The 21,759-nt window shown below is 40.8% G+C and overlaps 1 protein-coding gene across 6 annotated transcripts in view; it reads right to left on the bottom strand.

Annotated features, from left to right (window-relative positions):
- The window catches only part of LOC136842568 (gastric triacylglycerol lipase-like), a 141,450-nt gene that overhangs the window by 44,462 nt on the left and 75,229 nt on the right, over positions 1–21,759 (bottom strand). For all 6 annotated transcript variants that reach the window (XM_067110061.1, XM_067110056.1, XM_067110057.1 and 3 more), the window contains 3 exons: positions 20,343–20,501; positions 16,047–16,131; positions 15,750–15,892 (listed from right to left, as the gene is read on the bottom strand). In XM_067110061.1, the coding sequence (XP_066966162.1) occupies positions 15,750–15,892; positions 16,047–16,131; positions 20,343–20,501 (387 nt within the window). The remainder of the gene's footprint in view (positions 1–15,749; positions 15,893–16,046; positions 16,132–20,342; positions 20,502–21,759) is intronic.

The following is a 21,759-nucleotide window of genomic DNA, read 5'->3' as shown; positions in this document are numbered from 1 at the left end:
TTCTTCTCGAAGGGGTCCCAAGCTGTTGAGTAGCTATATCTAGAGGGAGCTTTTCCTTTCAAAAGGGAGTTGAAGTGTTGCCCATTCCTTGGTAAAATTTCCTGAAACTGGGATGACCGTGGCAAATAGCGTCAAGTCTCCCACTGTCTCTCGTTTTCTAGTCACTACGAAATTCTGAAAATCTGCCTTCACATGATTAATTATTTTGAAAGCGAAGGGACAGAAGGCCGGGACTACTTGGTGAGCAAATTAGGTCTTATTCAAAATGGCAGCAGAGATCCATTTTCCATTGCTGAGGCAGTTTATGTGTGTACAGGAGATAAAGCCCTCCTGTCCTGAGTCCTCTATATACTGTCACTGTGCCAACTATAAGAGAATTCTGTGAGATTGGTTGGTCTGTCCTATGGAGCCCTGGGGGGACCATGAGAGTGTGACTCCTTTGAGAACAAACAATGACCACCAAAAATCCATTTTTCTATATCAAAACCAGTTTTTTGAGATGCAGGCTTATACATTTTGGGGTGTAGGCTGCCAGATACTTCTGAAAATAAACAGAATGCTTATGTTATCAAAGTTATCCTGTGGGCATGAAACAATGATCAGTAACTCAAAACAGATTAAAAATCTTAAACCTAGTATATTACACTAGCATTAGTTTGCTGCAGAAGCTTTCAGGACTTGAGCAATGAAGCAATTCAGTTCTTCGCAGTTTACCTTTTGGGCCAGGTAAGAGAATGAGGGGTGGTAAGAGGTGTATGTTAAGAAAAATACAAATTACTTTAAAAATTTGTCATTTGTTCCTACATGAATACAAACCCTAGGTCTTTACATATGGGAGACTTGCTTTTGGAGGGATGATTCTGAGTACATCTCCAAACTGACTGGTAGTTCGGCTCACCTGGGTACTCTCTTCCTGATTATGGAATAGCAAAGGAAGGAGACCATACCTTTGATCTATTGAACAAGAGAGATGTTCAATCATCAGACTTCTGGGCATTTCAAATTAAAGGAATGCAATATCCTCGATTCAAAACGGTTTGGGTGAACCCATAGTGTCGGAGACTATAAAGCTAAGAATAACCAACTGGTTTGCTCATAGTCAGTCCTTCTCTTCCCTTGCTAGAGAGAAGGAAGGATTGCATTTACTAATCCAAATAGAGCGAGATTATAGATAGGATACTCAGTTATCTAGATCACCTGCATGCACGCCAGTCCAGCATGTGATGGCTCGTTCACTGTTCCTCTGCTCACTAGAAGAGGAAGGAAGACAGGAGAAAGGGAGGAGACTAGTCCCACCCACACCATCTCCTTGCAGCTGCACACCTTAGGCAAGATGCAACCTGTCCCTCAAGAGCTGGGTGAACTACATAACTTGTTGAGCATCCACCGCAGGATCCAAGGAAAAGGAGTCCAAGGACCTATGGGCAATGTCCCAAGGTAAAAGGAGATGAATGTGATCTGCACGATCACATTACATCCTAGTACTCGACCTACAGGTTCTTCCTGAATACAATGGGCAGACCGATGCCTCTGGCCTCGAAAGATCTGGCCCAAAACATACTACCTGTATTGTTCACCAGGAAGTTGCGGGGTATGCTCGTTTGATCATCTCACTGTCAGAGAGATGACTATTTGGACACCGTTTCTTGGCCAACTTGAAGCTAACGAATGAGCTGTTGGCAGTGGGTTGAAAGTCTAGTCTTTACGGAGGCAATACAGACGTCATACTGTCATTGGCACCACAGGAGCATAGAAGTGGAATGATCCATCTCACTGATCACCTTCGAAACGTGTAGAATGACGAAAGGCATAAGCTTCCAGATGTAAAAGGGTAGCAAAGATGTCTTACTTTATTCAAAGGTGTGAGAAGACAGAACAGAACAGCGCCAACTTCAGTAAGTCGAGAAAAGAAGGACTATGATCAAGCTTCTTCAGAGGTTGAACGAATTTCCAGAAGTCAGGGTGCCAAGATCAACTTTCCTTATCTCCTGACTTCATTGAATAATTGTTGTAACTACATCCATCTTGCTTGGAATGTCTGGTTGGCCTGCACTGAATATTCTTCTGTTTGCTCATGTACTTGCACTGAGTAGAGTAGATGAAAGGACACTAGACCTTTTGTTGACCATGGCACTACCATGGTGTCGTTGCTATCACACTGAGGAGTGTCTAACTTGGATCTTTAGACTCTTGAAAGTCTAAAAAGAACTGAGCCTAAGTTCCAAGAAAGGATGTGTAGGAGCCTGTCACCCTGGTCTATGTTCTGAAGAATGAAAAATCTCTGGAAGAGGATAGTGTAACCATGGCACTACTTGGGTGTCATTGCTATCAAAGTAGTGCCTATTCGGACACTGAGACTCCTGAAACTGTCTTAAGATCCACATAATATTTTCTCCTCGGGTTGTGGATCAATTGGTAATTGCAGCAGCAGCAGCTACTGCTTACAACTCCCACTCCTCACAGAAGGAGTGTAACCACAAGTTAAAAAAAAAAAAAAAAATGGAGCTCCTAGACACTACTTCTTGACTGAGTAGGAATCAAAAACAAGTTGTGGGAATTTAGTTTAGAGGTATTGTTGATCTCCTGATGAATCAGGTAAAACAGCGGGAAATTGCAAGCCCAAGATTTGAATCCTGGATGCGAAAGATGTCTCCTAGGTGCAACAGCATCTGAAGTTTCTAGGAGGTCACTTATCCAAGTACAGTACTGACTAGTTCTAATGTTTCTAAATATGGATGCAAAAGAGTCTTCTCTTTACTCCTATGTCTCAACAGAATCCAGTGCTCCAGGAGGTCACCTACCTAAGTACTGACCTGACCCAGACATTGCTAACTTCGCTGATTGGACGAGAAGCGATATTTTCAGTGTGGCTTGGTCGATGGATGTTACGCCCACAGTCCGTAGACAGCTGAATACAGTAAACCCCCCTATTCGTGAGGGATGAGTTTCAGACCCGGTAGTGAATAGTTAAAATCCGTGAATACTTGCTAACCCCCCCTCTAAAAATGCTTCTAACTGCCTATCTTGAAGGTTCAAATACCAAATGTATACTTAAAGTATCATCCTACATCAAAAATACCTTAAATTATTGTCCTATTACTGTACAGTATTAATCTTTGAAATTATATATTATTAATATAATTTCAAAATCATCGTAAACATTAGTAACCTTAAAAATATATACATACGTACTTCTAAGCCTTCCAGCCAAAGCAGAGAGAAAGAGAGTTACTACTTCGACTAATATTCAACAAGGCTGGCTGGGGCAAGAGAGAGAGAGAGAGAGAGAGAGAGAGAGAGAGAGAGAGAGAGAGAGAGAGAGAGAGAGAGAGAGAGAGAGAGAGAGAGAGAGAGAGAGAGAGAGTTTTATCTCTAATTTCTCTGACAACAAAAAAATTTATTCTTATATGTTTGTTTTTTGTCTTCCAAAGATGTAATATCTTTACTACACATTTTTAAAACACTATGAACACACACAAACAGTATCTTTCCTGAGAGAGAGAGAGAGAGAGAGAGAGAGAGAGAGAGAGAGAGAGAGAGAGAGAGAGAGAGAGAGAGAGAGAGAGAGAGAGAGGAGAAACTCCTCACAATATCAAAAGAATGAAATCCTTGAACTTCTGAGGGCAATACTCCTTTCCCTCCAGCCAATATGCCAAACTGTCAAGTAAATTGACATTTACCCTTCGCCCTCCTTTCTCAAGTTGAGAATAAAAAGACTGGGAATCACTAACTGTTTAAAATGTTAAAAAATTTACGACACAAGTGTATGGAAAATATTTACTGTATATTATTATTATTATTAATCTTAATATTTGAAAATGAGTACTTATTAGGGAAATAATTTATTTATCATACAAAAGAAACATACATACATATTACATGTCAGAAAAATTCTCTCATCTAAATGAGAGAGAGAGAGAGAGAGAGAGAGAGAGAGAGAGAGAGAGAGAGAGAGAGAGAGAGAGAGAGAGAGAGAGAGAGAGAGAGAATTATTATTTTTATGTAATGTTATTATTTAATCTTATTATTAAACTTAATATCTGAAAATTAGTACATACCGTAAATCATTATTTTATCAAAAAATGTGCCTCTAAAAAGGGATTTTGATAAAGGAAAAATCTATTTCTGAGGGAGGCCCTGTGTCACCTGATGAAATATCCATCCAGCACATATTTCTAGGTAAATTCTTTGCTAAATATACCAGAAAAAAAGCTATCAGGAATGCTGTGGTTACTACCCCCAGATCGATCATCTATAATAAAATAGACGTCGGTATAGGTAAGGGTGAGTGATTGTTGTCACTGCCACAGGACCGCACTCTGAAGATATCCCAATGACAAAACCCTGGAATGTGGGGAGCTGATCAAGCGCCCACACTCACCCGCCCGCCAACCGACGACCTCAGCGCCATCTGAACTCATTCCAGGCTAGCACCCCCCCACAAGCTTGGTATGCCTACTCGGGAGGGAAACCTAGATCCTGGGGTCATTGGATGACACAGGGCCTCCTCAGAAATAGATTTTTCCTTTGTCAAAATCCCTTTTCTGAGCTCGTCCCTGTGTCAGCCGGTGAAATCATAACAGAGAATCATACCAAGTCTTGGTGAAAGTCTAAAAGTGACAAACATTTAGGTGATCATGTATAAAAACACCATTATTAAAAATAATTTTAATTATCCCCAAAATATAGTTAAATACTATAGGTATAGCCGAACAACTGAGTTATGACTAGGGATATAAATTATACTATAATAAAGGTCATGAAAATCAACTATATACATCATTAATACTAAAGTGGCGAGGTACTGACACTAAATAAATGACAAAACTTATAAGGGTACCTCCGGCCTTAAAACTAAATCACAGTGAGTATAACATATCACACACTTAAAACTAACACCGGAAGATTGTACATTATAATATTAGGAGCCAGGCTGTGAGGCATGTCTGGTCCAGGAGAAAATGGCAGGGCAAATAAATGAGAGGCGGGCGGGGGGGAAAGGATAGGGATTAAAGGTTAATTTAAGGTGGAGGGATAATGCTCCCTACAGCCACCGCAGGGAATTTCAGAGCTTCCAGTGATTTCAGATAGTGGCATTTAAACACTGATGGAGATTTCCAACCCAGTGTACTTCTTCAGCTCAGCGAAATTCATATTATGAAAATAATTAGTAGAGGTAGCCACCGCTGGATATCATGAACCTTAGGGACTGAATCTGGGTTAGCTTGCTTAAAAAGTACAGGATTTGTTGTCTTATAGCCTTTAAAGAAAGTGTTCCACCTTTTCCCTGATAAAAAGAGGACCAGACAAACACTGAGAAGTTCTTTGTAAGTAGGCCCTCAGGGTAGTGACTGGGCATAAGGACAGGTCTTGTGGAAGAGGGACAACCTTCCAGGGGGACCACCTATCCTGAGGGTCTTCGTTTTTTGCTAGGAATCTTTGATCTGGGGAAAGCAGAACTTCTCCTGACGGAAGGAAATCTACGTGATTGACAGACAGTTCTGAAATTCTGGCCCTGAAGCTCTAGAGAGCAGACAGTTCTGAAATTCTGGCCCCTGAAGCTAGACTAATTAAGAACAAGGTCTTCCTTAACAGATTTAAATAAGAACATTGATCATTATTAATTTCTGAGGCTAATTTTAGAACATCATTAAGGAACCAGGAAACCGTATGTGGACAGGTCACTGGTCACAAACGGGCGCATGCTCTAGGAATGGATGAAAAGTATGAATCTGTTAAATCAATCTTAAAGCCATGCAAAAACACCTTTTTCAAAGCTGATTTTGCTGTGGTTATGGTGGCCGGAGCCAGACCCTTTTCAAACAGTGACCTGAAGAATGATATTGCCAAATTGGTGGTCATGGTTTGGGCTTCAGATTCCTTTAAAAAGGATGCCAACTTTTTAACTGCTGAGTCATACTGTCTGAGGGTAGAATCTCTTTTATCTGATTCAAGAAACAGAGTATTAATGGGATCAATATCCGCCCCTCTCTGAGTGGCGAATTTCATAAAGTCCATAAAGCCAGGGCATTCAGAATTTTTGAGGAAGCTGACAGTCCTTGTTTGCACTATTTGAGTCAGCTGTGGCTTGGGTATTTGATGACATCGTAACTTGAACTCCAGAAGAACAGGGAACCAATTGCTCTTTGGCCAGTTGGGAGCTACCAAGGCCACTTGGCCTTCGAATGACCTGAGCTTGTGCAACACCGGCATCAGTAGGTTTATTGGCGGAAAGAGATATATTTTCTGCCAATTGTTCCAGTCTATGGACATTGCATCTGTGGCGTGAGCTTGAGGGTCCAGGTTGGGAGCAACATAACAAGGGAGTTTGTGATTGCTCTCCGTGGCAAACAAGTCCACCTGAAGGCCCGGAACCTGACGGCGGATCCATTCAAAAGAAGCCTTGTCCAGGGACCATTCTGACTCCAGCGGAGTTGTTCTGGACAGGGAGTCTGCAATAACATTCCGGACCCCTGCTAGATGGGTAGCTGACAGGTGCCAGCCATGTTTCTCTGCTAGTGAGAAGGTGGCTATCATCACTTGGTTTATCCGGCTTGATTTGGAACCCCTCTGTTTATGCAATGTACTACTACCGCGCTGTCCAACACCAGCCTGATATGAACCTGGTTGGCGGGCGAAGTTTTTTCAGGGTTAGAAATACTGCCATCGCCTAAAATGTTTATATGGAACTGACGGAACATTGTGACCATGTACCCTGTACTTTTTCTTTTTGGCGAGTATCCTCCCAGCCGCTTAACGGCGTCTGTGTGGATTATTAAAGCTGGAGGGGGAATTGAAGGGGAACTGACTTTGAGAGACCCTTGACTGTGGACCACGGCGGAGTCTTTTCCTTAGCACTTGAGGAACTAATGACACTTTGTCCCTGAGTTTGATATTGGCTCGTCTTCGCCACACTCTGCTTATGTCTTTCAGCTTTGTTTTTAGAAGCAGGTCTGTTACAGATGCGAATTGAAGGGAACCCAAGATTCTTTCTTGCGTTCTGCGAGAGGCTTTCCTGTTTTTGAGGAATTGCCTGGTGGCTTTGGCTATCTCCCTTCGTTTGGCTGGTGGAATAGACAGTTTGTGTGAAACTAGGTCCCACTGGATGCCTAGCCACTGAAATCGAGCCTCCGGAGTTAGGCGGGACTTCGCCCTGTTTATCTGAAAGCCTAAGGATTCCAGAAACTTGATCACTATGGCTGTAGCTCTCCGGCACTCCTCAACGTTGGATGCCCAAATTATCCAATCGTCTAGGTATGCGGCTAGCGATATCCCCCGGGACCGTAACTGTTGTACTACCGTTTCCGCCAGCTTCGTAAAGATTCTGGGTGCTATGTTGAGCCCGAATGGCATGACCCGGAATGAGTAGGCCTGTTTCCCCAGTCTGAAACCTAGGAAGGGAGAGAAGTTCCGCGCAATCGGGATGTAATAATATGCGTCTGAAAGATCTATAGAGGTGGTGATGGCTCCACGAGGAAGTAGAGTCCGTACCTGCGCGATTGTAAGCATGCGAAATTTGTTGCATTGTATATAAAGATTGAGACGCGACAGATCCAGGATTACTCTTTGTTGACTGGAGTTTTTCTAGGGAACACTGAACAGCCTGCCTTGAAATTTCAAGTGTCTCACTTTCTTTATGGCCCTCTTTAGGAGTAATTCCGTCACAAAGTCCCGCAGAGCTTTGGAAGACGGTTGATGAAATCTGGTCAAAGGGGGGAGGTCCTTTGATCCAGCTCCAGCCCAAACCTTTGGAGACTATACTGTGGGCCCATGGACTGAAGGTCCACCGGTCCCTGAACAGATAAAGTCTACCGCCTACCTGATTGTTCTCACTGGGAGGGAGCAGGCTTGCCTCCTCTTCCCCGGGAGGGGGGTCGCGAGGCAGCCTTGCCTCTGAAGGAGGCTCTCGCTCTAGTCCCCCTTGCGCTCCTATTAAGACCCCGAAACGACCCCTGGCCCTCATAAGAAGGGTTAAATACCGGAGACATCACGAAGGAAGGAGCGGCAAGAGAGTGTTGAGCTGGCTGCACCAGCACGAACTGTTGGGGGTTGGGCCTTCGAGGTACAAGGCTGGCAAACTGTTGAGACAGGTACAGCCTGGACAACAGCCTGCTGGTGTTGTCTCCTGTGCCTCCTGTATCGCTTGCCAGGTCTACTCTGAGGGCCGCCGGACTCGGGGGTCTTCCGCTTAAAGGCGGGGATACCCCAGCGGGAGCGCAGACTCTGATTTGCCCTGGTTGCCTCTGCCAGGACATTGTTGACTTCTTCTTCCGGGAAGATGTTAGCCCCCCAGAAGGAACTTTTCATGAGCTTATTAGGCTCATGTCTGATGGTAGAGTCGTTGAAGATGAATTTGCGGCAATTCAATCGTGCTACCATAAAGTCAAACAAGTCCGCCTGAAATCCCGCCAATAGGGACTTCGTCAGGACTTGGAAGAGTTGCTCCTCCGCGAATGTCACAGAGGTTGCTTCCGCCAGGCACAGTGAGTTCAGTGATCGGCTCAGCCGACACCTAGCCTCAAACTCTGCTTTGAGGAGAGCCTCTGGCAATTTGGGAAGCTGTTCACTGAATAGATTAGATGCACACTCCGGGTCCAGCTTACCCGAAGTAAAGGTGGCTGGGGCATCTTTCCAGAACTCATCGTCTCCGGGGAAGATCAGCGAGGTGGGATCAGTCTCCCGGAGCTGAGGCAACGGCTTACTCTCCGAGCAAGCCTGGGCCGTCACGAGGGCTACCTTAGTCATGCAGGGGGTTGGGATCTTATCACCCAAAGAGAACATTGTGAAGTTGCCCTTGAAGGGGGTCAACTTTGTGTTCTCTGCCTGCCATTCATTACAGGAGCGCATCAAGACGGACTGCGCCTGGTCCCCCGGGAAGATTACTGTCTCCTTTGGGACCTTATCCAACCTCACCCAAGCTTCCTCCGTCAGTCTGGTGAAGCCTGGGTAGGGGGGGCAGCAGATCAGGAGGAAAGAATTCTAACTCCTCGAGTCTGCGCGTGCCTAGACCCTCGATGGTAAGGGTATCTTCATGCTGGGGAGCATGAAGGGCAAAACGCCATGGATTTCCCTTGTCGAATGGAGGGAGGGCGGAGGCATCCGGAACGGGATAATGTACTGTGGACCCACCGGAGCGCATGAACCCGGAGAGCATGGTCTTCCTGGCTCTGCAGCCTCTTCGTAAGCTTACTCAGCTTAGCATCCACCTCCGTAGAAAATTTTTGCAAGAGCATCCCTGCAAAAGCCTCCCGGTCAAAGGCAGGCTGGCGAGGAGGGCTAGCCTTAGCTGCCCTCGAACTCGCACTCTTAGCTGAGAGAGTGGCCTTGCCTGTGGAAGCCACCGGACTATCATCCCGTGGCTTCCCCGGAGGGAAGGGGGTTGCTTTGCGGGAAGTCGTGGACTTATAGCCCTTCGCCTTCCAAGTCTTCTTCAATTTGGGGACAGTGGATTGTGCACCGTCCCTCAAAAGAGAAGACTTATGAAATCCCTGAAAAGAAGCGGTGGAAGAAGGAGAATCAAAAAGGGAACCCGCCCCCCACTGCCTCACTTACCTCCCCACCTACCTCCTGGTCCTGTTCCGTATTCATAGGTTCCAGGTCGAGATCTATGGCCGCTACTTCCTCCGACACCTCGGCTTAGAGGCTTTCGTCCTGGAGAGGCTGAGTTTCTACCCGGATCTGCTCGATAACAGGAGCAGCGACTACCGCAGGGACAGCCGCTGAGATCCAGGCGCCGGGGTAAAGCAAGTTCCGGATGTTCTCATCAAGAACATACGGTTTCCCCGACGGAACATTTCTTCCGAACCCAGCCACCCAGGCTCGAAGAGAACCCAAGGCGTCACTCTGGGAAACTTCGTTGGCCTGGAAGAGAGGAGGGACTTAACGACCGAGCGCTTGGTGAGAGATATATAATAAGCCCATAACGTAAATAGAACAAGTGAGGATACCAGGAAAACTAAAGGCAGTAACTATAAGCTTACCGACTCGTCCTGGACACGCTCGTAAAGAGCGAAGCAGACCTCACAACCGTCCGGGTGCCACACGATTAGGTCATCCAGCCAGACTGCACAGCCTGCATGGGATCGACAGACGACATGCCCATAGGGCTGGTGCAGTACCGCAGAGCACCCGGGCTCCTCACAACGAACAGTCTGTAACTATAACAGTATATGAACCTACTAATTTAAGGGACTTCAAACTATAGTAGGTATTGGAGTATGTTAAAATAATTTATACCGGACCCGCCGGAACATTCCGGCGGGACGATAAATTAGAGCAAAACATGACCACACTAGATCAAGGGGCACCGGAGATAGTTCGGCGGAGCAGGACCTTAATCTAGGATCATGCAACTCTTAATAGTAAATTACTTAAGAATAAATACTGCCGGAGCCCGGCAGCAGGCCTTAGTTTATACCGGGTCCACCGAAGCATTCCGGTGGGGTAAAAAACTAGAGCAAAACATATATACTAAATTAAGGAACGCCGACCAACGGAGTAGGATCTTAATCTAGGATCATGCATAAATTATAACGGCACTAAGTAACTGGTTAACAATATAGGATAACAATACACTGTAGGTCGCCATGTTCCAGCGCAGACCCCTCCGGGATCCCGTACCTCCGACACTTGGTTACAGCGGGGAAGGCGGGGTAAATCATTACCATGAGTCATTACGCAGCTAGAGAGCTAGGTGTGACTAAAGCCAATCCATGGAAGACCAAGAGCACCGGAGGCAACGGGAGGGCCGGGGACAGCGGAGCGGAATTGGCGAGCAAGTGTTTGAACCCTGAAAGTGATCGGAGTTCAGCTCGATCCACCGGAGAGCGAACCAACGAAACACTAGCCGAGCGGATGACATTAGGACGGGGCCCAGGAGGGTGGGTGACTCTCGACTGGGAACCCGACCAGTCCCCCTCCGGGTGACAATCGGAGAGACCGACATCTCGCACGTGAGAAGATGACATACCACTGGCAAGACAGGGGAGGGGGGGGGGAGGTTTGTACAGTACTTGGAAAGTGGGACCGAGTTTTGTTTTTAACAGGACGGGGGATACCCTCACACACTGACTGTAACTCCCTGCGGGGCGCCGAAACAAACGTATCGACTACCTATTCGTAGGGAGACTCATGACACTCACCTAAGTACTAGGGAAGGATAGGGTAACAGCATTAATCTAAAGTAATCACCAAACTCTCACCCTCCTCATGAAGGCGCAGCCCAGACAATCGGGGAGGAGAGAAGGAAGAGGGAGAGGGTTGAAAGGGAGAGAAATTCCTGTAACGTAGTCCAACCAGCGACCGACCCATAGGGTAGAAGGGCAATGCTTGAAGAAGATTCCCCATATTGTTTGTCTTCTCTCTCTCCCTCACCAGAGGGAGGAGGGGACAGGGGTTTCAGATACTCCAGCAAACCCAAAACAAGCGGTAAGGCGGATGGAACAACAAACAGGAACTCCTCGACCAGCCTACCCCCCTCCCCGCTCAAGCGACATAGTCGGGAGAGATGGGAGCTAAGACAATGCGAAACCTAACCTGAATGGCCTAACCCACCGATTGGAAAGAGAGGGTTAGGCTAGGATCCCAATTTCTAATAAAATATCGTTAAAATTAACCAGTATACATATAAGTACCCGTAATATGAATAAATATACAAAATTATAAGAACTTGTGCTAAGCGTATAGCCTAACTGAGCAAGGCGAACAGGAAGTAGGCAGCCATTAGACTGCACCTGACGCTGAGCTTGGATCATAATAAAGCTAAATTATTCATGACATCCAATACACCATAGGTCAGAAGCTGACAAAAGAAAGCACCACCCTGGAGAGGGAATCTACTCGAATGAGAGCCTGGTATACGCTATGAATTAACTATAAGAACCAAAATAAGAGGAGGAGGCCTCCGTAAGGAATAACGCTAATCAAGGTACCAGGACCCGCCTGACATAGATAAACGTCTCCAAAGGGAACTTCTTGAAGGGGAATTATAAAACCTGAATGAAAATGTAAGCGACCGAAAGAAACCCTTGCAGAAACCAGCTGCAAGAGTGTACTTCAAGGTCATCATGGCTGAGGCAGCGAATGCCGGGGAGCGTCCGATATATGACCCTGTAAATATTAATTTACGGGCCTATAAGAGCCTCACAAGTAGTAAAAACCCCACAAGAAGATGGTACTTAACTTAGACACAGTGAAATTACTCGATGACATGATGAATTCAATGCAAATTTGCCGAAAAAGGAGCAGCACAAGAAACACTTTGTAAAACAAGCACGTGCTAGTATGGAATGAATTCAGATGGTGCTGGGGTCGTCGGTTGGCGGGCGGGTGAGTGTGGGCGCTGGATCAGCTCCCCACATTCCGGGGTTTTGTCATTGGGATATCTTCAGAGTGTGGTCCTGTGGCAGTGACAACAATCACTCACCCTTACCTATACCGACGTCTATTTTATTATAGATGATCGATCTGGGGGTAGTAACCCCAGCATTCCTGATAGCTTTTTTCTCTGGTATATTTAGCAAAGAATTTACCTAGAAATATGTGCTGGATGGATATTTCACCGGCTGACACAGGGACGAGCTCAGAAATGCTTATAATATCATCCTGAAATGATTATATATCATTTTAATATAATTTCAAAAGTACTTTAATATAATTTTAATATTTCAGTAGTATTAATTATGAGCATCTATTTTTGCTTTAATGAGGTCGGGTCTGTCCTGAATGGAGGGGAGTGAGTAGGCTGTTTCTTATTACCCATTCTGATTTCAATGGGGATCTAGGCAACCAATTCAACTTCTTTTTGGGCATGGGTTTTTAGTACCCTATTCCTATGACCTAAGCTTTTGGTGAGAAAACCAATCTCTGAGCAGACTGTGCAACCTCTCTATCCTCTAGTATATAGAATGAGAAATGTTTTACACACCACACCCAATTCCATATCCAGGACAGACCTAAATTCCTTCTAGGAATCATGGATAGCATCTGTCATGTGCTGATGTTCAGTAACAAGGTCATCCTTGATACTGTTCATGATTTCCTCCCAGAATTCTGAAAGTAAAGCAAGCAGAATTTCCATATCAGGGAAGCCTGCATGAACTGATTGAGCCAAAGCAGTTGTATCATCACTGCCCAACAATATATTAGTCCAGGGTAAATCACCACCCCCTAGAAGGGACAGACATTTCAGATGAGGTTGGGTGGGCCCTATCAGGGTCCCCTTCAACATCTGATTGCTGCATGGAAGGCAAGCCTCTCATCTGAGGTACCTCCCTTATGGAAAGCAGAAGGCTGTTCCCTAAATCTTCCAGATTCAGAAGGAAAATTTCAGTGGGTATAGACTCTTTGTTGCAACTGGAGGAGTTGAAGTGGGAGTTCCAAGAATCCACTGCTTTTGGAGTACTGGCCCAAACATGGATTCTGTTCAGAGACAGACAGAAGCATGCACTGCTGGAGTTCTACCAGAATGATGTAATCTCCTCCTACCATACTCCTACTGAACTCATAGAGACAGCTTAAAATGAGCTCTTTCATCATTTAAGCTTGCTGCCAGGAGCATGGTGCATATTTCACATCTCGCAATCAACCAAAATATCCTTTATTCCTACAGGGGCTGGCTCATGGCAGGTAATTATGAGCCATTACCACAGGCAAAAAGCAGATTAAGCAAATTGTTGTGGTGCAGGTAACCTGTGGGTCCAGTGTAACAGAAGCCCAGTAGCGAAAAAGGAACAAGTGTTTATTAAAAACTACCTGTGTTTGCAACCAATATCACAGTATAAGCAGCAAACACTTCAAATTAAAACAGGCTGACATGGTCACAAGTATGTGTCCATAGTATGATGTTAAGTAACAGACCAATGGGTCATATCCATAAAACAGTAGTAATGTATTAAAATATTAATTCACAATTACTACAATAGCATTGCCTTAAAGGATTTATTGTACTCACAAATGCTTCTAAACTCAATGAGGACAAAACTAAATGGATACCCACACAATGTATTTCTATACATTTTATAACTTTTGATTACCTGGTCTATTCCCAAGCACCAGGTAAAGGTTATAGACTGTTAGTTGGTACACAAGTTAAAATCATTCATTATTGGAATTATGATACCAAATTTGTATAAAATCAGTATCTCTACAATTTTAATTTTTCTGAAAACCTCAACATCACAAAAAGGTAATTTTCATATTCTTGTTGGAAAAAGAAGAGCGTCACAACAATCTTTAAAACGTGGTGTCACTACCGGCGGAGTAATATTCGTTGGAAGTAAATCCGCATGAATGTATTTCCTTTAACACTTGAAAAGACACCCAATATTGAGGATAACTGGGGAACTTTCTATATTGCAAAGTCTATTGAGTTTGATTATAAAATACTATAAAGGAAATACTAGCCTTTAGTAAACAAGAAGGCCCGTAAGTCAAGCATGACTGGGAACTACGATCATGGCTATGTCTCATAAACAAGAAGTTAGGCTAACCCGATTTACCCTTTCGTTATCTTCAAATTATCTATCGTTAAAAAACCATTGACTAATGAATTTCAATATAAAAATTGTCTAATATTATTGCACTGATGCTAATTATAGCTTTGTCAGACAGGAAAAAAAACCACAGCAATCACAGCATAACCTAGCGATTTAATAGTAACTTCTCACCTTGCAGGAGACCTACTGGCTCCCAATTTTAACAAATAAAAGTCTACCCATTAAAATTTTAAGGAACTAAAACTTTTCACAGGTTCTTATAACTACGTACTTAGCTTTAAAGTTGTTAAGATGATTGTGGTACCTGGAGCAAGCACTGGGGACGATTGAACTCTGTGACAGACCAGAATGTACTGTAATGAGAAAGATACCCGACATACATGCTGTTGTCACATCTATGCGAGTAAGATGAAGCAAAATGCGGAGGCAGTTGATGTGTGGAAAGGAGACAGAGCCCTCCTGTCCTGAATCTTCTTATTCTATCACTGTGTCAACATGCACTATTCTGGCCACGACCAACTATAAGAGAATTCTTTGAGACTGGTTATGAAGCCCATAAACAAACAAGGGATGTATATATCTTGGTGTGGGCATGCTCCACAAATGCAGAAATAGTGGATTATAACAGCCTTGTTTGCTGAATATCTGAAGCCATTCATGCCTGCCTAATTCACAGTGTGATTTATGCAAAGTTGTAGTTTTCTTTCAACTTCAACCATTCTTGCCCCTAAAAAGGAATTAGAAAGGTCATCCACAAACTGGGTGTTAAGACTACCAGATGGGATAATAGAGGATCTCTCATTTATAGCCAGTACAAACATTGTTACTCTCAGTGCCTTTCCTGGAGGAACTCATTCCTCTTGACATTTTCTTTCAGAAAAAGTATGACCTAAACTCTGAAAGAAGTGTAAGGTAAAAAATGCCTTAATAAATAATGGCAATTTTCCCCTTAGTCTGCAAGGTGTATAATAATGCATCCAAGCATTATCTTATACCTTCTCTCCATACAAGAATATAGTCATCTAATGTTGCTTTGACGCAAAGGCTTCACAACTAATTTTTTCAAATTATTTTTTACTGCCACTGGTACTGACTGAGGTAAGGACTGGTATCTACAGACGTAAAATACATGAACACAGCATTCCATGTCTACTGTATAGTGTTTAGGGTTAAGAGTAAAGGTGATGTATAACCAAATAGTTAAAACAGCATACCATGATTAAAGATGATTACAAGGGGTAAAATCATACTAACTTTGGGATCTGCCAACCAATCATTATTTGCCCAAAGAAGAGCCACAGGAACTGTAACTTGACTTAAATTGTATGGTGGAGGAGTATGCTGATGATATATTTTCATATTACCATAGTAGCCATAGTCATAACGTTGAAACTTTCCTGTATAAAAAATTGATGCAATCATATAAAATGATATTCGCAAGAAGTAAACAAAATTATTTAACTTTCAATGTTTCACTTTCTTCAAAACTCATGAGAAAATTCAAAATTTTGACTAAGTAATCTTAAGATACTAAACAATAGGGTTACTAACCTGAATTGACTTCCTGTGCGAAATGAACTACAGTTTTGCTTGAAGTACCCTCTGCTCCATGACCCAATATAACAGGCAACCAAGTCTACAAACAGATGAAAATAGGCTAGTAATATTTTGGACATAAAGCCATAGTCAGAGTTTTGAGACTATGAATTAAGCACAATTTACTTAAGATGAGCAGGAATTGGTTTCTGTGCTATTTATAATAATTCAATAATAATACTAATATTGCCAAATAACTTACTAGATTTCTTAAAAGAGGAGCAAATAACACATGGACTGTGTTAAGCTGACTTAATGCACAACATCAGTTTTATCATGTGCCCACACTGAAGGCTGGGAAAGTTCCCTGGATATTTCTAAATCTGGAAACCTCCTTTGAAAACCTTCTAAAGCAGGAGAACTTTATCTATAGTAAATGGAGTTCAATGAATGTATTACAACTGTATTTGTGTCCTTCATGCTACATTGGGTAGAACAGTACATGATAGTGTCTGTCAGCTGGGTTTCTGTGGGTGCCAGAATAGTTTAAAGACCAAGACTAATGTGGATGAGAAAAATAAGATGGAAGGCTCGAGATAAGTGGAGATTTACAGAAAAACACATGAACCACATGAATAGCAGAATTTTTATTTATGTCTTGCGGAAGTTAATTTTTTGCATCTATTTCAGTATTTGTTTTTTCAGTGTGGTTAAGTGTGATTGTACCTTAATTTTTTGTTGGCTATAATGTAAGATAACTGGCCTAGTATACTGCAATAACAGCATTAGATTAAAACAGAAATAATGGAATAAACTGGAAGTTCATATACAAAAATCACTAGCACTCACAGACAGATCCTGTCTTGCTGGCATACCAGACATGTGCATTAGTAGTGTATCTCAAAACTGGCATGGCACTCAATGGAAGCTGACTACTGATAATTCCTTATATGCAATCCTTACTTTTCAGTGGCTTAAATGGTCGTTATTTAACTGTAAATAATTTCGTAATATCATTAATAGTATAAAATAGTATATTTTGAAATCAACATTTATGGCTAACCAAATATTCAAGTTAAATTTTCTATACAGTCATACCCGAAACTTACCAGAGGTTAGGTTCCAGAACCCATTGCGCAAGGTGAATTTTCACATAAGTTTGGCATGGTCTCTAAAAATGCTAATTAACCCTTTAACGCCGAAGCCCTATTTACAAAAACGTCTCCCGTATGCCGGGCGGCTTCGTGAGTTAGCGCTGCGGAAAAAAGTTTTTTCAAAAATCACAGCATGCTTAGTTTTTAAGATTAAGAGTTCATTTTGGCTCATTTTTTTGTTATTGCCTGAAGTGTAGTATGCAACCATCAGAAATGAAAAAATATCATTATCATATATAAATATTGGAATATATGACAGCGAAAAAAAACTCGTATATAATTGTATAAAAATCGCGCTGTAAGCAAAACGGTTAAAGCTAATGAGTTAATTTTTTTTAGTTGTATTGTACACTAAATTGCTTATTATTTTGGTATATAACAAATTTTAAAACGATCAAAGCAACACAGAGAAAATATTATCACAAAATGATGCATGAATTCGTAATGCGCAGACATAAAAAAATGTTTTTTTAAAAAATTCACCATAAATCGAAATATTGTGCTAGAGACTTCCTGTTTGTTGAAAAATGAAGCTAACTGATTGAATATTACTAGACTGTAAGTGTTTTAGCTTACAATTGCAGTTTTCGACCATTTCGGTCGAGTTAAAGTTGACCGAAAGTCGAATTTTTTCTATTTATCGTGATTTATATGAAAATATTTCAAAACTGATAAAAGCTACAACCATGAGTTATTTTTTGTTGTATTGTACATGAAATTGCGCACATTTTCATATATAAAACTTTATGTAACGACTACTATAATACGGTGCAAATATTACGACAACGAGACAAAAGAATTTCTGAGATGTTCGCCGAGTTACACAAGCAGACGTAAGGAAAATGTTTTTTAAAAATTCACCATAAATCGAAATATTGTGCTAGAGACTTCCAATTTATTGCAAAATGAAGGTAAACGATTGAATATTACTAGAATGTAAGAGTTTTAGCTTACAATTGCGTTTTTTTACCATTTCGGTCGAGTTAAAGTTGACCGAAGGTTGAAATTTTGGCAGTTATCGTGATTTATGTGAAAATATTTCAAAACTGATAAAAGCTACAACCATGAGCTATTTTCTGTTGTATTCTACATGAAATTGCGCACATTTTCATATATAAAAGTTTATGTAACGACTAATGTAAAACGATAACATGACGAAAGAATTTCTGCGATGTTCGGCCGAGTTACTGCGCGGACGTAAGGAAAAAAAATGTTTTTTTCAGAAATTCACCATAAATCGAAATATTGTGCTAGAGACTTCCAGTTTGTTGCAAAATGAAGGTACATGATTGAATATTACTAGAATGTAAGAGTTTTAGCTTATAATTGCGTTTTTTGACCATTTCGGTCGAGTTAAAGTTGACCGAAGCGTGAAATTTTGGCAGTTATCGTGATTTATATGAAAATATTTCCAAACCGATAAAAGCTACAACCATGAGTTATTTTCTGTTGTATTCTACATGAAATTGCACACATTTCCATATATAAAACTTTATGTAACGACTAATATAAAACGAAGCAAACATTACGACAACGTGACGAAAGAATTTCTGGCGCGGACGTAAGGAAAAAGTTTTTTTTTTTTAAATTCACCATAAATCGAAATATTGTGCTAGAGACTTCCAATTGGTTGCAAAATGAAGGTAAATGATTGAATATTACTAGAATGTAAGAGTTTTAGCTTACAATTGCGTTTTTTGACCATTTCTGTCGAGTCAAAGTTGACCGAAGGTTGAAATTTTGGCAGTTATCGTGGTTTATATGAAAATATTTCCTAACTGATAAAAGCTACAACCATGGGTTGTATTTTGCTGTATTTTACATGAAATTGCGCACATTTTCATATATAAAACTTTATGTTACAGCTAATATAGAACAGTGCAAAAATTACGACAAAATGACGAAAGAATTTATGAAATTTTTGGCTGAGTTACCGCCTCAATGCGTAAGAAAAAGTTTTTTCAAAAATTCACCATAAATCGAAATATTGTGCTAGAGACTTCCAATTTGTTGCAAAATGAAGGTACATGATTGAATATTACTAGAATGTAAGAGTTTTAGCTTACAATTGCGTTTTTCGACCATTTCGGTCGAGTCAAAGTTGACCGAAGGTTGAAATTTTTTGTAGTCGACGTACGTTACGTCCACTCGGCACCCAACAGACAATTTTAGTCGACGTATGATACGTCCAGTAGGCGTTTAAGGGTTAATGCTTATTTCTAGAGTTTCAACACTAAATATGACCCTAACCATTCTCCCAAATTTTTTATTATTATTATTATTATTATTATTATTGTTTAATCTTATTAATCTTATTAATATTTGAAAATTAGTACTTATCATTAGGCAAATCATTTATTTATCTTACAAAACAAATAAACATATACATGTAACCATAAAAATTTTCATCTATTGCTGAGATGAGAGAATTTTTATGGTTACATGTATATGTTTATTTGTTTCGTTGATAAATAAATTATTTACCTAATAATAAGTACTAATTTTCGAATATTAATAAGATTAAATAATAATAATAATAATAATAATAATAATAATAATAATAATAATACTGTAACTACAAAATTTATACATTTCTATAGTAAATTATGTGATATTTTAAACAAACAAATATCATTTCCTGATCTTTTTGTGAAACCTTTGAAGAAAGGGGCAAGGGCAAAGCTGTCACATATGTATGCCAATCGCTGCCCACAGCATGTCAAAGGATTTCTTGTACTATCTCTCTCTCTCTCTCTCTTATTTCTTTTTCCCTTCGTAAATCATGAATTTCCATCTTTTGATATCTAACGTAAGAATAACTTCTCTCTCTCTATGTTATTCTCTCTGTCTCCCTAATAATTTATAAATAATTTAACTTATTTCAAGTAGGACAACTCTCTCTCTCTCTCTCGTGTTATTCTCTGTCTCCGTAATAACTCATAAATAGTTTCACTCTCTTAAGTAAGGACAACCCTTACCTCTCTCTCTCTCTCTCTCTCTCTCTCAAGGATTCGCAAATGTTGCATGTCTGTGAAGAAACTGCATATGACAATTACTTAGGTTCCATGAAAAGTTTGCGTGTCTGTGAAATGGCACAACTCGAATTGTGTGAGATCGAGGTATTACTGTACTATACATGAAGTTACTATAAACTTACCATATTGAACTCATGAGCATCAAAACCAGTTAGAAAGAAGAGAGCATTTCTACACATGAGTTTTTCAAATTTATAGTGTGTACAAATGACCTCTGTCCATTTGATGTATTCTGGGTTGCTTGGCAAAAATTCATATTTCCCAAGCAATTTCAAGATAATCTGCAACAAAAGAAAGGGGTAGATGTCAAAGATATGATTAAAGTTTGGAACTACATGGTTCAGGTCTGCTACTTAACCGCTCTATCATAAAAAAATTCAAGTGAACATGCACTTGAGGGGAGCACCGATGCCATAAGGCTCCATTATAAAGTAAGTGACTGTTTCTACCTTATGACTGAAGTGATCTGCTTAAAAGTTTTACTACTTATACTACAATTAATAATGAAAATTCTCTTGTGGGGAAATTTAGAAACTCGACCTCTAAGTTCATTTGTATTGCAGTTGAAAAAAATCATGATGTTACTTTTCAAAAATAATATGCAAAAATAAAAGTTGCACAGAAAAGTGATTCCCTAATAACAAAATAAAGATCCAGTATATAGTTATACTACACTCTGTAAGAGTTTCATTGAATTTGGTTCAGTCTTTTAGAGAAATAAGCGTTTAGTTTTAAAAAAAGTAAGTTTTAAGAATACAGCAAAACAAATAAATTTTTGGACTTTCAAGAATCCTGAGAGAATCAGGACAGCTTGAGCAAGTTTTCCCTATATCATTATAACCCATTTTCTCTATGATGCTACCACTAGAGAGAATGGGATATTTTAGTTGGTGACAATTATTTTTGTATAAAGTTTTTTACTCTTTTTCCAGAATTTTGTGCAATTTGCTGTTCACAGTGTCATACAAGAGATTAACAAAATTGTCCATGTACCAATCTAAAAATTATTTTTAGCAATGATGTTTCAAGATATGTTTATTTACACATAAAACAGTCCTAAAAGTAGGTCCTCTACTTATGGAATAAGTCGTGTTTTGTGGTTATTGGTGCATTAAAGGTGCCATAACTCGATGTTGCATCAAGTTACAGCGCCGTTAGCTTTTATGACACTGTAACCTGATGCAACTTCAAGTTATGTGTGTAAAATGCTGTTAACGGTGTTGAAAAAGCGTGGTAAGATCAAATCCACCATAAGTCAGTGATGCACTTTTTACAATTTGTCGCTCACAGTGCCATATAAGTGATGAACAAAATTGTTCATGAACCAATCTAAACATTTATTTTTTACAAATAAAATTTCAAGATATGTTCATTTACACATAAAAGTCCAAAACTGTGTATAACTTACTTGATCCTATCCAGAATTACATATTCATATAGATGTTTTTCACAAACCTTTTTACAATTTGTGGTTCACAGTGTCATACAAGTGATGAACAAAATTGTCAATAAATCAATCTAAAAATTCTTTTTTAGCAC

The sequence above is a fragment of the Macrobrachium rosenbergii genome, chromosome 10 (assembly GCF_040412425.1).
Source record: "Macrobrachium rosenbergii isolate ZJJX-2024 chromosome 10, ASM4041242v1, whole genome shotgun sequence".
In the NCBI taxonomy this organism is placed as follows: domain Eukaryota; kingdom Metazoa; phylum Arthropoda; class Malacostraca; order Decapoda; family Palaemonidae; genus Macrobrachium; species Macrobrachium rosenbergii.
Note: the sequence above shows the minus strand (reverse complement) of the source record. Positions and strands in the feature narration are given on the sequence as shown.